At 44.6% G+C, this 15,798-nt stretch overlaps 1 protein-coding gene across 1 annotated transcript in view; it reads right to left on the reverse strand.

Moving 5' to 3' along the window:
• Nucleotides 1-3,093: 3,093 nt before the first annotated feature.
• Nucleotides 3,094-15,798, reverse strand: part of LOC144153690 (glutamate receptor ionotropic, kainate 2-like) — a 131,620-nt gene continuing 118,915 nt past the window's right edge. Inside the window, exons 13-15 of the mRNA XM_077685364.1 lie at nt 14,889-15,102; nt 7,304-7,623; nt 3,094-5,155 (exon numbers count right to left, since the gene is read on the reverse strand). Coding sequence (XP_077541490.1) covers nt 5,132-5,155; nt 7,304-7,623; nt 14,889-15,102 — 558 coding nt within the window. The 3' untranslated portion in view covers nt 3,094-5,131. The remainder of the gene's footprint in view (nt 5,156-7,303; nt 7,624-14,888; nt 15,103-15,798) is intronic.

The raw sequence follows: 15,798 nt of genomic DNA on the forward strand, positions 1-15,798 counted from the left end.
CAAGTACGCCAACGTCGTCATCGACTGGGACCGGCTTACGCAGTCCCCTCAACGTTATGCGCGCTATAAGACGCGGTCCCTTCACCGCTCCGCCTATGCGTCGCATTTACACAGGGGTTCCCGCGAGGGGAGGTGGGAGTTTTTTTTTATATAGGTTATTTGAGCGATGCGTGGGTTAAAAGTGGTGTCAGTATGATTCTAACGAGGCTATCTTTCGAAGGAACCAAACTTGTGTCTTGTCCGCACGGACCCTTTTAAGGGTCCCTGCAACACGTTTTTCAACTTTATCGAAATCGTAAATGCTTGCAGAACATAGCCACCCAACACATTCACTACTTATATTAGGGGACGCAAAGAACCTCAGAGAAAAATTACTGCTCTGTGCCAATCACATAAATTAGAAACTCGTTCAAAGTATTTTTCAGTCCTTCTTGCTCTTGGCGTTCTTCGACAGGTCTAATTAGGTAATTTCAGCAAAAGCTTAAAATACGTCATGTGTCGTATGGTCATTTATCGCGTCGCAAAGATTTCATTACGCTAGAGAACTAGTAGGGCAGGCGTCACGTCACACCACGTGATGCACTGCGAAGAGGCGTCCAAGCTTCGCTTGACGGGAGCCTCACCTCTGCGGTGAGACTGCTGGCTACTCAGTGGACGCTTGGTCGTTCAATCGAGCCATGGATGTCCCGCCGCTGCTGTAGCGCAATTGCGCCAGATGTAACTTACCTTTTATAAAACAGTGTGTGGTTAGTGTTGGCTAAAACAAGCCAAAGAGAGCTTTCATTAGGGATAACTAGTTTTGCCATAGTTAAAGTTCACCGATTTTTAGCCTTATTCACCGTTGTAAGAGCAGTGGGGGGGGGGGGGGGGGGGGGGTTCAGCAACTGTGAATGAATGCATCAAAAGCACGACTGCCACATTACTTCTCACTGGGCGTATCCCTAGCGGCCTCCTCGACTTGGTCCGGAGGACTCCCCTAGGCGCCCATCCCAATCATGTAAGAATACCAAATCACTGCTCGTCCTTAGTTACACGACCAGTAATATTACGCCTCAGATCATCAGCGCGATATCTATTCTTTAGATCATCCCTAGTGTGGAAACGCAAAAGTCTAGCGCTTGCATCATATTACCTGTGGTTTCGCCGATCGTGGATGCCCCATAATGCCAAACTTTTGATTTCGCCAAATTATGTCGGCCTTTGTAGCAGCTTTTTGTGTGCAGTGGGTGCGTATACTTACGCATACACAGCCCCAGCAAGCTTCAAAATTCGGCGATGCCCTCTCTGTGGTTGTCTGGACAAACCCAATCCATTTCACCTAATTTTAATTTTTCCTGACTTCGTCTATAATCACTAATAAATTTGAACTCTAGGTGCCGCACCTCCAACTGAATCTAACATTAGTCGCGTTTATGACGATCCTATTTTATTAGAACAATCACCCTGTACACCCTGCAAACGGTCGCAACCATTTGGTGTAACGCTCTGAGCGAGTTTCCCTGGACTGACCTTTGTCCGCTTAGAACCATCGCTCGCCGATAAACCTTTCGTGTCCTGTATTCTTAATCCCTGAAACACAAACTTAGCCCTTGCAGCCTTAGCCTCGTACGTACATACTTTATGTCAGGCACGCCATTCCAACCTTGGGATAGAGGCTCTATATCAATAATCTTGTTGCCGCAAAACATTTTCCGACTACTTGAAGGTATCCTAATAGGTGTCGTGTATAGGCATACTATTTGCTCATGAATCTTATAAATTACAGGAGATTGTCAGAATGTTCAATACGTAGTAACTCTTTATTAAATTGAGCTTAACCAAGATCGTCAGAGATCCTTCCCTGCGGCAAAGAATTTACCCCTTTCCTAAAGAATATAAGCAGGCGGGAACAGAGGATAAATATGTCGTCTATGAGCGACATTCTTATGCTGTAGTTGCTTGTGGCGATGCTTGCAGAAATGGCGATGGTTGCAAAAATGGCGATGCTTGCAGAAAGTCGCGCAAGGCTTGAACCATAGCGGAGCTGGAGGAGTTTTTCCTATGTAAGCGCTGAAGTACACACCGCCACTCATTGCACAAGGTATGATATTGTTTATGTACATGTTCCGTCGTCACGTTTCACTGTAGTAGTAGTAGTCATCGCCATATGCACCTATATTGTCAACTTCCTGATGCAGGCCTGGCGGGCCCGGATCATTCTGTCTGCAGGCTTTCGCGTTTCTCCCAAAGTGGAACGGGTCAGTGCGCCTTAGAACCGGCGCAACTGGCTTCGCGAACTGGGCTTCTGTAGCGAGAGCTCTCTTGTGTCCCCCCATGAGACGCATACCCACGTATACGGTTTTTTGTCTGTTTTTTTCGGGTGCCACGCGCAAACCTGGCCGACGCCGGGTGCTCCTGGTGAGGTGCGCGGTCACGTGTGTGGTGAACGGTGGAAGTAACAATGACCCACGGTTTTCTGTTCATGCCACCTACATTACGGCCAGCAACAACAGCTCCGCGGTTAAAATGCCACTGAATATCTGCTTGGCCGTTTCAACTATCAAAGACATACAAATATGCCAGAATATCTGAAGTTACACGAAAATGCACTTTAGGTACCCTCTCTTTTGCGGCCAGTCATGTTGTAGCGAAGAGTCACGGATATAAAATCACGTGTAAGCCCTTCCTACGCTGTTATCTTACGTGAATGGAGGTGTCGGTATTTAGAGACCACCTGAGACATGCCGCAATCGCGGGAACCTGGTTAAGAAATTGACGCGTAAAAACTATGCCAAAAGGAAGGATACGTCTTTCTAATGGGTAAAGGTGTCACATGGCGAGAAGCGAAAAAAATATGTAAACAGGTGCTGAAGCACATTTCCTCATTCCGATCATTTCGGGATGCCAGGAGTGAAATGCAGGGAAATAAAGCCCGAATTTCTGCTCCCTGTAGGTTTTCTTCATCACGATCCCTCGACAATTACGCCAGAACCGTGAGGTAGCGCCACCCTGTTCTGTAGTACCAGAAAAAACGATTGAATTTATTATGCAACAAGGTTTTTTTTTCTTATTATCAAAACATAAACGCAAATGGTTTAGGATAACTGCACCGCAAAATAGTTTTTTTATTGGTTGTAGCCTTTTAATGGTTTGTAAAACGTTGTCTTCGAAATACGTATTTTAAATTTGAAACAGCCAGGCAAAATAAAAAGCTGCAAAATAGAATAAAAATTGCGATTAATAATTAAACAAAAATTATAAGCGACCAACCCCTCCATTTGAACTGGTTTTTGCTTTACAAACACCATGCTTAGGTCTTCTTTGGTGAAACTGCTGACGTTCCTTTGCTGGGAGAAGTGAACTTAGTTGTTTTCGAGAAATAAATATCCATTCATTTGGACAATGCGCGCACGACGAAAGGAGTTTGGTATGAAGTGGTCTGCCGAGGGTAAGAAAAAAATTACAGCTGTTAGGCGCATTTCAATACGTCGTCTTGAATAGGGCTGCGCGGATGGAGCTCTTTGCTGCTAATATAATTCAGCAAAGAAAAAAAACGGAACCATAACTAATAGTAATAAACGGGAGCCCAAAAATATGTAATTTGCAACCCTCGGGTGCTGCATAAAGATTTACGTTTACCATATTCAATGCGGCCCTTGCAGCAATGAAACTTGTATTTTACGCTCGAATTTTTTATAACTCAGAACATGGTTGTTTGCGCTATGTAAAGGCCCCTGTTAGTTTAGAATGTTCCCATGAGGCCGCATGAGTTGCTTGGAGGTGTTCTGTCCTTCCGCACACCCTTCGCTAATCTGTTCTTATCGCTTCCTTTGTTTCAAATACCTAGTTACTACACCTATGAAATTAACAATATTCGAGCGAAAAACTGGAAATTGCATCTTATCGAGGTTCAGCAAGAGAAGTCTTCAGAATGTGATTGCCACAGTAATCATGTGGGGAACTACACAGAAACAACGAAAATATTACAGCGCCTTACCTTCACTGAATAACAGAATAAAATCGTAGCAGCAGAACTTACAACGTTGCTCTAGTCTTGATATCTCATCCCCGGGAACCTTGAAGAATGCGCATAGTTTTCAATCTTACCTGTTTTAGCGTTTGTCTTGTAGTTTTCCACGATACTGGTGCTGGACAAACCAATCTTTTTAATCCCGTACTGAATTGTTTATTCACATCTTTTGGCGAATAGAAAAAAAGCTGTACAAAGAGTTGTAGGCCTGACGGAAAAGTCATTTGTTAAAGCCGCATCTGATAAGCGCACACATGACGTTTAATGGCTTACTGTCAAGCGACCAGTTTTGAAAACTGTAACACAAGAGTGACATTTTTACTTTCGTGGCAGTGAGAGTAGTCCAATAGGCGAGTCGTTTCTTTGCCCGGCAGTCTGTCCCGATATATTACCCTTGGTATACTCATAGGAGATCATGCGTGCTTGATTTGGTGTCATGGTCCAGCATGGGTTATTTTCACATGACCTTCCTAAATCCAGGAGCTACGTAGATTTCATTGAATTATTCATTAGGCTGCCTTAAATTGCTATCGCTTTTATACCTTTTGACAATGAATACTTAAAAATGGAAATGCCCGTTTTCACTTGAAAGCTCAAAATTATCATGTTGCTTGTCTATGTGCATTTGCGCTCACCCAAAAGTAACATGGTGATGGCAGTTAGGACATGAATGGTAGTAATTATGACATGTTACGACTGTTGTTATTCCTGGATATGATGAAATTTTATGGCTGTGACAAGATGAAAATTTTCATTGTACAATCCTAAAGCAATGTAAGGAATTGGCAAGAAATCCATGTATAAACGACCGTGTAAAAGTGTTCCGATACCAGCCACCCTTAAATGCTCCTATATGAAGTTTTTCTGCGCCCCTAAGTGGGAAGGAAAATTTCGACATGGGGAAGAGTGTGTGCACAAATTACAGGTTACCTTATTTACACGTATGTTTGACTCCCCACCGATGGAAAACTTTAGTACCAAACATAAATACTCGCATCTTCAACATCATTCAATGCCAGTTAGGTCCATAAGGAACATCTGGCAAGAATACCGTGTGCATCACGGCTGAATGTCTTCGAAGGCATACAATGGTCGGCGCCCTACTTGTGGCCGCCGCTTTCGTCATAACGGGTGCCTGTGTCCCATCTGCAAAGAAAACAATGAAAAATAACGGCCAAATTTTTCGTTACGAATTGAACATTTCTTTGCGAAATCATGGCTACAAAATTCGCTTGGGCTTGTAGATTTTGTGTTTTGTTGAGCTGCCTTGATCTGTACCGTTTGAACCAACACATATCCTACACTTAAATTATCTACGTTCTGTAATCTGTAGCTGTATAATCACCACTTTGATCAGAGTACATTCTCGTTAAGATTAACCTAGTTAGGGCAACTGTAATGGTTAGTGAGAAACGACTATTTACTATTTTGTGGCATTTATAACGCGGAAAACGACCGCCTAGGAAGAAATTTTTATACAACAAAATTTTCACGCTCTCTTGGGGTTTTGCATATTGATATTTAACTACACTTAATTCCAAGAGCAGGCCACTGTTCCTGACATCTAAATCAGCTGGGGACAAGGAGAGGGCGTTAAGCTTGCTGACAGAATTTTGCAGTTCCAGGTGAAATAATGGGCCTCAGAACCTATCTTCATTACGACTTATAAAATATTGACGTTTTCCTGTCTTTTTATGGTAAGGATAACTATAGTTTCTAATGCTTACTATATATGATCGTCTTCAGTGTATCTAAATGAGTTGAATTTGATTCCCGGGCCATTTTCCTTCCCACAATTTATTTTGTCAATATTAATAACGTAAATTCCACATCTCTCAATAAAAACTTGGTCAATGACACTGTCTCAAAAGAACAATTGAACCCATAGGAAAAATACAGTTAGCATGAAATACGGTGAATTACCTTATTGGCAAAGTTTTCAGTAACATTTAAAACTGAGAAATTAAAGTGCAGATGATGCGTTTTCGAGCAAAAGACACTACGTTTGATATTACCCATGCCCACAGGCGACACTTGCGCTACGACAATGAACCATGCTGCACCTGAAGAATGCCGTATTAATTTAGTAGCGCAGGGTGCTGAAAACGGCTCCATATTCACTACACAATGAACGTTCTCCAAGCATTCTTACCTACGGCAATTTGTCGGACAAATGAAGGTGGTAAGGTAGCCATGCGTAATTTATCGCGAAATCACAAGCATCTTCTTCACAATAGTTCCTGGTAAATGGTGAAGTAAAGAAACCCTCACAAGACGTGAAATAAGGGAGGCAAGAACGTGAGCGCTAAACATAAGATTTTGTTTTGAATTTAGTTAAACGAGAGCAGAGACGCGATAAATGCAGCAACTCTGGTAACACCAACGAACATCTTATATGCTGTAAATGCCAAATATTTTTGTCTATATAGGTGCCGCTCAGCGCTCTAGGGAGTTTTGCACTGAGAGCCATGTTCATTCTTCGCTCGTTTGACTGCATTCTTCCACCGCTGTATTTCCTCTGCGTGTACTAGCATGGACAGGCAAGGAAAAAGGCACACGAAGATGCTGGGCGTGAGCTGGGGCCGCTGCAGACGCAGGCAATAATCTCTGGGCATTGTCAGCCCTTGACAAGCGTAAAAAAGGCTTCTAGTTTTTCTGCTTTAGATTAGGGTCCGCTCGCTGCTGCAGACTCCGCCTACGCCAACGCCGCCTTTCTTGCCTAACAGTACATAATAAACCTTGTGCTTTTACAAAAACCAGGGACTTCTAATAGGTTCAATAGGCAGGATAAAAATTTCGACCCAAATCGAAGTGGCACTGCACTCATTTCTAGATAAATAGGTAAGGAAACATTCATAGGTTCGCGCTACGGGAAATGTTTGTTATTATAGCGCAGGTTCACTAATGAGATCTGGTGGTTTTAAATACTACGAATACTATACTAAATACTAACTAATGGAATTGTGCCGTAATCTGTAAATGCAAAGTTGAGAATTCTACTTAAATAGACCAGTCCTGCTTTTCGTGTTTCTGAATTTTATAGCAACAAAATGCTCCCAGTGTTTACTTTTCGGCTCTGCGCTAGCTCAAAGAGTTATTGATCAAAGCAGAGGACGGAAACATTCGAAGTTTGAAATGTACGTTAGTTTAGGTGTTCCCTTCGACGTCTTTTGCGAGTTTTTGAAAAAAACTATGGATTACGCTCTTTAAAAATGGTGAAGGTATGCATTGCGAGAATGCTGAGCCCATTCGGACTCCTTGGAAAGCTGAAGAATTCGACGGAAACCCGCTTACTCTGAGTAACTGTCTGGATGATGATGCACCCGCCGCGGACGCCGTGCTTCTGCAGCTCTGGGACGAGCGTGCCTTGAAAAAAACTTCGGCAAAAGCGATGAGACACGCCAGGCCAAGTCCTGCTAAGAGAACCACGAACACGCCTCCGACTTTGGGAAGGCCGAGTTCGTTGGCAGATCCGGGACTTGACGCGCCGGTGTCTTCTGGACAGCGCAAGGACGGGTCTATCACCTTCCACCACCTGTCTTTCAGTAACTGCAAGGTGCCGTTCTCCTGCAGCTTTAGTATGGCCGATGAAAGAAGGCTGCGGTATGGTGATCCTGCGAGTACGAAATGAAAATATCGAACACCCCTGCGCTAGAACCTTACGTTCGTATTTTTCTTTTATGTAAATATCCTCAATTACACATTTATGAGACAGAGTTGGTATAAGCTTGAGGAAACATTAACAATGTGCTCAGTTGCGAACAGCACATTAGGTGCCAATGAAGGGCGAAGTTCATGGCTGGTTTATAACAGATGTAAACATACACACACGCACGCCCACACGCACTCACGCACCCACGCACGTGAGCACTCACGCAAACTCACGCACGCACGCACACGCGCACGCACACGTACGCAAGCACGCTCGCACGCACGCACGCACGCATGCACTTATGCACGCATGCACGCACACAACCGAACGCACGCAGGCTCGCACAGGTACGCACTTGCACGCACGCACGCACTGACGCACGCACACACACACACGCACGCGCACGCACACGTACGCAAGCACGCTCGCCCGCACACATGCACGCATGCTCGCACACACGCACGCACACATCCACGCATGCACGCACACACACACACACACGCACAAACACACACACACGCAAGCACGCATGCACACACGCAAACACGCACTGCGCAAGTATTTCATAATATCTTAAACAGTTTTCCTTAGATTGTTCATGAAATGCGGACACCCTTTAGCGTTATAACAATACACGACCTTGTCTGCGCTGTAGCGGGAAGAATTAAACCTCGCCCGCAGAACAGGATAATAGTTTCTCTATTTCAGCATCGGCTATGTGACCGCCCTCAAGCGCTGTCCTACGCCATGGCCAACGGCGCGAGCACAATTCGAACTGTGTTTTGCTGAGTGCGCAGCCGTTGTTCAGCGCTTCAGAATTCTTTCTGAAATTTCGTTGTTACGGTATTAGGATTAACGCTGTAGGAAACGGTTACACTAAGTTTATTGGACGGCATGTGACTTCGTTGATATAAATGTGAGAACTACCGCCCGTAGTTAGAAAGGTAGCTATGTCTGGACAGCGATTGATGTCTCTAGGATAATGAGAAAAGAAAACGGCATTATGGCAAGTGTTTTGCACTACTAGACGTTTTACTACTTTATATTGATTTCCGTTCTCGTTTCGGTTTGTTACCCATTGTAATTGGAGCCGCATGAACTGTGTGTACATATAGCGGTCAAATGCCGGTTGGTTGCTCTACTATCGGGCGTAATTCTTTAAACTACTCAAGCATTCACGGCGATTTTGAGGTTACGCTTGATACTTTCGCACATACATTTGTCTAAGGCTTAATCGAGGTGGCGTGCAATATGAAACATAAAGCGAACATTACTCCACCACCCCAATCCTACCTAAGGAGAACTGTGCGAAAAACAAAATTGAGAAAATACTCAAGCTACACTGCATTGAAATTTTGCAAACCTGAAAGGCAAGGGCTATTTTCCCTGGCACGAACATGGCCGTGCTCAATGGCATAAAGCACTTGAGCTACCGGTCAACATACCTCCAGGATAAGGAACACACCGCGACGCAAACATTGCATACGGACGTCTTCCATGCACTTTCCGCGGCACAAATTTCGTTTCTGCTAAAAGGAAAAGAGAAATCGGTCAAACAGTTTGTGCGTATAAAAGCTGTTCACTGCTACCCACCCTTCCTGGTCTCAAATCGGACGTGAATTTTTTGTTTTGTGTTTTCACACCCTAAATGGACGATGCAACACTTTTCTGTGCGCATCGCTTGGAGGCTGCTACTGTGGTTTGGTGTCAGCGGCGGCGCCGTAACCGAGCGAGAGAAGCAGAAAGAAAACGGCGGAGGAAATTGTGGCGAAAGTGTGAAGGGAAAGTGTTCGGGCAGCATGCACAGCCCGCACGAGGCGCTTGTCGGCGGTAGTGTGATGGGGAGGCTTTTAGATGCGAACGCATCTCATTCACTCGCCTTCTCCCTGCATCCGTCCGGTGTTGTCGGCGTCCACCCCTCCCCCATTCTCCTCGCCGCGCCAGCTGCGCTCTCCGCCGCTCACCCTCTCTCCTCTCCGATAGCGAACACTCTCTCGCGAGGGGCATTGGATTGGATTCGATTGGCTTGGCTTGACTTGGCTTGGTTTGGCTTGGCTTGGCTTGGCTTGGCTTGGCTTGGCTTGGCTTGGCCTGGCCTGGCTTGGATTGGATTTGGATTAGATTGGATTAAAGTGGATTGTGTTGCGTCATAGCCGTGGCAGACGCACTGGCGCCGGCACCTGTGCAGTACTCTCTCTTCCGCGGTCTCCTCTCCTTCGGGTGCGCTATAGTGTACTAGAATTAGTACACTATAGGTACGCTGCGCATATAACCGGTGTGCCGGTCTCCGGCGGCCTTTCGGTCGGCGGTTGCTCTCCACTTGCGCTTGAACCCCCCTCAGCGTCGCATCACACCAGGGTTCCCGCGAGGGGAGGTGGGCGTAATTTGAGAAATGCTCCTCGTTGCGTGGCTCATCCGAAGCACGTGACGTTTGCGCGGGAAGTTCAACCACGATTTCCGAAAATTTGCTCGGTTGCGGCGACACGCTGGGAGATAAGTGCAGAGTAGCGCGCGCCGCCTTAGAATCGCTGATCACCCGATCCCTTCCTGGGACGCAGCAGGTATTCGCCCTGAACGCGAAGGGCAGCGCACAAATTTCGCATTACGGAGTATAGTAACCGTCAGTTACTTTTCGAACATCTTTCTAAATTCTAAATTCTTTCAGCCCGTAGTCGATAAACACATCAAGTAGTTAAAATGGGAGTTCACAAAGTACCTCAGTCAAGACATTATTTCTCAATTCCCATCAAATATCCTATAAACTTGCTCGGGAAACTTTTCACTTTCCTGGTCTTGGCGTTCTTCTGGCGCTCGAATTACGTCATTACAGGGGTGTAGTGGCTATTGGCCGGCTTTTTTTAGTGGCAGAAATAAAGACATTTGATGATCAATACACTGAAAACGCCGCAATAACAAAGAAGAAACGGAAGGCGGATCTGCTGTGACGGGAAAATCGCGCAGTTCCGCTCCGAGCTGGCGATAACTATAGCTTTCACGATACCTCCCGACGCAAAGAATGAGTGAAAGCGTTTATCAAAAGTGTTGCAACGCCCATTTAACGGCCCTGGGTAACCCATAAATAGGTAAAGTATCGGTCAGCACACAATCAGACCACATTCAGTGCCATCTCTGCCAGCCGAGCCTCCAGTATACCTCGCATGCCATTAATGTCGTCCTTGGGCCTATTGTTCGTATGTAGGCAAGAGAACACCTGGTGTTTAATAATAATGGCATATGTTTTAAATGTTTTCAGTAAAAAAGAACTCAAAACTTTTTAACACCAAACAGGACGTGTGTACAGAATTGATCATTATAAACCATATCAGCAGCTCCACCTCGTCTGGTAATTATCGGATTGTTGAAAAGCAAGGACGAGCGGGTTTGACAAAAAAATCCCTCTTATTGAAATTAACTTGGAGATATCGCTTGCACAATAGAAGATAGTGTGCGTCCTTAAATTTCCCTTTTCGTGCGCAACTTTGGAGCTTTCCCTTCCTGTCGTGGCGTCCTAAGTCTGCTGCAAGTCGCTTGGATAATTCCATAAGCTACTTTTCTCTTTACGTCTATGCAAACGGCCGTTCTACCGAAAAAAACACAAGCGTTTCAAATGCTTCGCACCATCACGATCGAACGACCAGTTTTTCTATATCGGCCTCCTCTTAACAGATTAGATTTTTATTTTTTGTAGCACGCCGGGCCTATACGCCAAGATCCCGCAAAGTGCAAAGAAGCGTTGCGCCCTGGAAAAACAACACATCTGTGTCCTTCCGGTATAGCCCAAATACGCACAAAAAACTCCTGCAAGTATCAACGCGCGGTCAGTTTAACACATGGTTTCCTTTTCCGCGGCCCTGCTCACCCCGATAACGATCTTTTCGGGTTCACCAAGCTGCTCAAAAGCTACCGACTGAATTCGGTGGATATGCACAACTGAAAAAGAATTTTTCAAAACATGCGATGGTTTGGGTAGACACGAAACTGTTTTACCCGCACTTTGCGAGTCGCAAGCGTTGCATCCCATCCTAAGGCGATAATGCTTCCGCGTTCGATGTATCGCACTTTCTCATTTTTACTTTATTGATTTTTTATCCGATGTAAATGCCCTAAACCGAAATGAGCTCTTTTTTGCCAACGCTACACGGCCGCGTTCTGTTTATTGATTTTTCCTATGGCAGGCACCACTTCTGTCTCTTCTTTGCCGCAGCCGAGCTTTTTCGAACTGCAGCGGCTTTAATGCTTGGATGACCTGATTGTTTTGTGGGCCAGTTTTAATGCTTTTAACAGGAACCGCAGCAGTTCTGGCTAGAGAAAAATCAGCTTGCCTGCCAATAAATGTATTATTACTGAAAAAATACAAGGGGTGTGGGGAAGAGATGAAGTATAGAAGAAAATTAGAGTATGGTCGGGTTTGCTTCCGACAACTGCATGCTACCCAAGCAACGGTGCTGTATTTTTTATTATTTTGTTGGAAAGAAAATGCACCTGTCGGCACACTAACAAGTTTTCATCACTATGGCTTTTATTTATATTGTTCCCGAATAAACGTTCGACAAATAAAGGTACGAAAAAATCTCGTAAACCTGAAAAACAAGACATTACGGATTCGCTTCATAAATGATAACACATGCAGAAATTAGGCAACCGCACAAACTAACCATGTATAAACTTCTCACACAGAAACATATTTGAAACCAAAAATTTGCACAAACCACGCCAACTTAAACCACCCGCAAGATAAAAGAAATAAAAGTAAGTTAGTACAGTTTGATCAAACACCAATTACACAAATAGCTTTTCCCTACTAAAACTCACCTTAGGCAGCCTTCACCAGAACACTCCAGGAATACCAATATTCGTGAGCAAATGTGCAAATTTGGCGAATGACGAGGCCCGGAGTGCTATTAGAGCAAAATCAAGTGTCTGCGCTGACACAACTGCGCAAAACCCGCATCTTGCGCTGTTGTCACAGTGAAGATACTATTGTTGCTTTAATCGCATGCCGGGAATCGTCATGCAGCAAATATGCACACTTCGTCGCGATTATGTGTCGTTCTGGGGTGTTGTGGCGAAGCCCACCTGCGCAATTTTTAGGAGTGTTGGCATAAGACACACGACAAAAACTACCCGGCATGCCGATGTAATTGCGCTGTATTTTGAAATATTCCACCAGTGATAAAAATATTGCAAACATTTTTGCACCAGCTAAGCGAGGGCGAACTACAAAAACTCGAGAAGGAAGACAAATGAAAATATTTCCGCGAGGCATGTCATTCAGAGTTCAGGCCTTTAGTGGGGAATATATCAAATGAGAGGAGAAAAAAATTCCGGAATTAGTTTTGAAAGCGTTCCTATTTTTGGTAAGAACCACCACACTTATTTGTGCCCACAGTTGGCACCTCCTTAACATTAGCGGTGAAAGTGGCGGTCCTGAACGCGGCTGATTAGAGATCAAGCGAGAGGGCGGGCAGGCAACCTGGCATAGAAAGCGATAACGCAGTGTGCAGCTTTCGATGGATGCTTCGGCCGCACCTCCCGAGCGACGTGACCCCGGGGTGCGGGGAGCTCAGCGCCCAAAATGAGAATGAACGAGGACCGCCATTATGACGCGGCGAAAAGCGTACGTAATGAATAATCCTTAGTCTATTGCCAAACAAAAAGGAGAAAAAGCACGCGAGGCTCCACTGATGACTTTTTGAATTATCGTCCTGCCTTGGCGCCTCGGGATTAGTTCTTGCAGGAGATCAAGGTTCTCGCTACGAGCTTTAGTACGCACGAAGACATTGCTTTTTCTTCCCAGTGCTTTTGACAAAGCTTCCTTCTTATAGTTTGCCTTTCCCCAACACCTCGTATTCCACCTGAGATTCATCTTTTTGACGTGAATTCCACGTTTGTTAAGGGGACTCACAAAGGCATCTCATTTGCACATCTAGGTGGCAAATGGAGCGTGCACCGAAAAATACGCCATGCCCTGATGATAACTTTGGCGCGTATTGTTGGCAGTTATCCTCAACGTTACAGCGAGACAGCGTTAAGTGCTTTCGCAGTGTGCGCAGGTGTTCTTGGGTACTCTTGAATTTCACATTTCTTCTGATATTGTACTTTAGAAAATGTCCCTGGCACTTATTATTAGCGTCTAACTCAGAAGACGATCATTACGCGCTCGTCTGTAAGGTTCACTTAAGTCTAAAACAAGGCTAGTTGATAGTGCATATCAATATATAATTTGGGTCACCTTAAATTGCTTACCAATAGAATCAGTTATCGATGAAGGTTAGAATGCCATTAAAAACTTTCGAAATAAATTTTGGGCCATTCTGATACTGTCACTTTTACAGCTCTGTAAGGTGGACAACTTCTTGAGCAACTGTGCCTGCGTATCACTAAATAGTTAACTCCTAGTAAGGCATACATGTTTCATTCCGCGCTAACATCATTACAACTTTCTGCCGGTAAACATCGGGATCACATCCTGGACCACCCGTTTTTCCACCTGATTAGGAACAGTGCATGACTCCCTCCGTAGGTAATCATGAACTGCTGTCTCCTGGTAGTACTTTGCGGCGCAACCAAAATTCCTGCTGTTCGAACAAGCCGCATCGACCACTAAGACTGAGTGGTCTACTTTATGAGTTTGGCCACGCAACTGCAGAAATATATTTCAACAACAATGCCTTTTTCCCGGTATTGAGGTTATGCGCTGCGGAATCATGTTCGCCAAACTTAGGCTTATCGACAACCGACATATTCAGCATCAGCCTAAGAGCAGGAATGCGCAGTTCGAGGGGATAGAACAGCATCCTGCATTGTGCAAGGCAAAGCTCATCGCTTGAGATATTTTACCGCTGTGCATTCGGGAATAACATCCGGGACGGCATAGTACTTGGGAAATGTCTCTTGTGAACTAAAACGTATTTTCAAAAGAGTCTTTCAGGAGTTTTGCAGTTTAAAAACAGAAAAGTGTTCATTACCACAAAAACGCATACTGATTAGACGTTTCATTGAGATTCGTTGTAATGATCTTTCAAAATACGACGTGATTTATTTATTTTTAGCCCCTTCTTGTAACAGGTGGGTTTGTGAACTTACTATTCGCAATTCATATAGTCTCGTGCGTAGTGTACGCTGGTATTGTAATCCGGGCTAAAAGTTTAACGTTCAGCTGGAGCCAAGAAGTGTGCCTTAGAATAAACGAAGGTATTGCATGTTATGTAAACTACGATCACTTACCCAGAGGCGTGGCGATGCCATAACCCTTGGAATCCAGAAGGCCGCCGATTTGCGTCAGCTGGCAGCGACGCTGCACGACATACTCGATGCTGGTGGACTCCATGAGGAAAGCGTAGCCGCCGGCTTCCACTCGGGCCACTCCTTCCGCGTTGGACGAAACCAAATCTTCCTTCATGGTCTGCCACATTCGCTCGTATGTCTCGTGCTTCGATTCCTAGGAAGGTGTCCAAACGTATTAGCATCGGGCGCATCTTTCAATCATTGAAATACCTGCTTGACTCTCTAGGAATTCTAGTAGTCTAACTTCTGACAAACGCAGGCATTATTGAATACAATATGAAAAAACGAAGATGGCTTTTCACATGTGAGAATAGAAAAGCTATTTAGATATTTTGTTGTAATATACTATTTATAGTAGCCAGATAAACGTCATTAATTACAATCCACCTGCATACAGTTGAGAAGCATGCACAAAGGGGAAATGTTTGATACCACTGCCTTTCCTCTGACAGCTTAAGAGATATCAGAACACTCAGTCTTGTGTGTGTAATAAAGATTTTATGGGCCCACATCTAACCTTAAGTTGCTTAGTGATCCTCTCGCGGACGAGATGCTCCTGTGATTGGTTACAATTTTTATAATAATTTAGGTTTACATTTGCGAATTTATCCACAATAAAGCTTCCTGAGTGAGTAAAAAACTTCCTGTGGTATTTCTACGATACAGAGAGAAGGCAGGATAAGTTGCGCCAACACTACGTCCCAAGGATTGAATTTTACGATCAGGTCTCCAGCGCAGCTGCAAAATCTAATAAAAATTATAAAGTGTGCTTTTATGGGAAATTTAATTTATACATCATACCAAGGCCTTTGGGTAAAAACCGAAACTCAAATTCATCAGCACAATGTTT

This window comes from Haemaphysalis longicornis, unplaced genomic scaffold, assembly GCF_048455015.1.
Source record: "Haemaphysalis longicornis isolate Haplotype H1 unplaced genomic scaffold, Haemaphysalis longicornis Haplotype H1 scaffold_9, whole genome shotgun sequence".
Lineage (NCBI taxonomy): Eukaryota > Metazoa > Arthropoda > Arachnida > Ixodida > Ixodidae > Haemaphysalis > Haemaphysalis longicornis.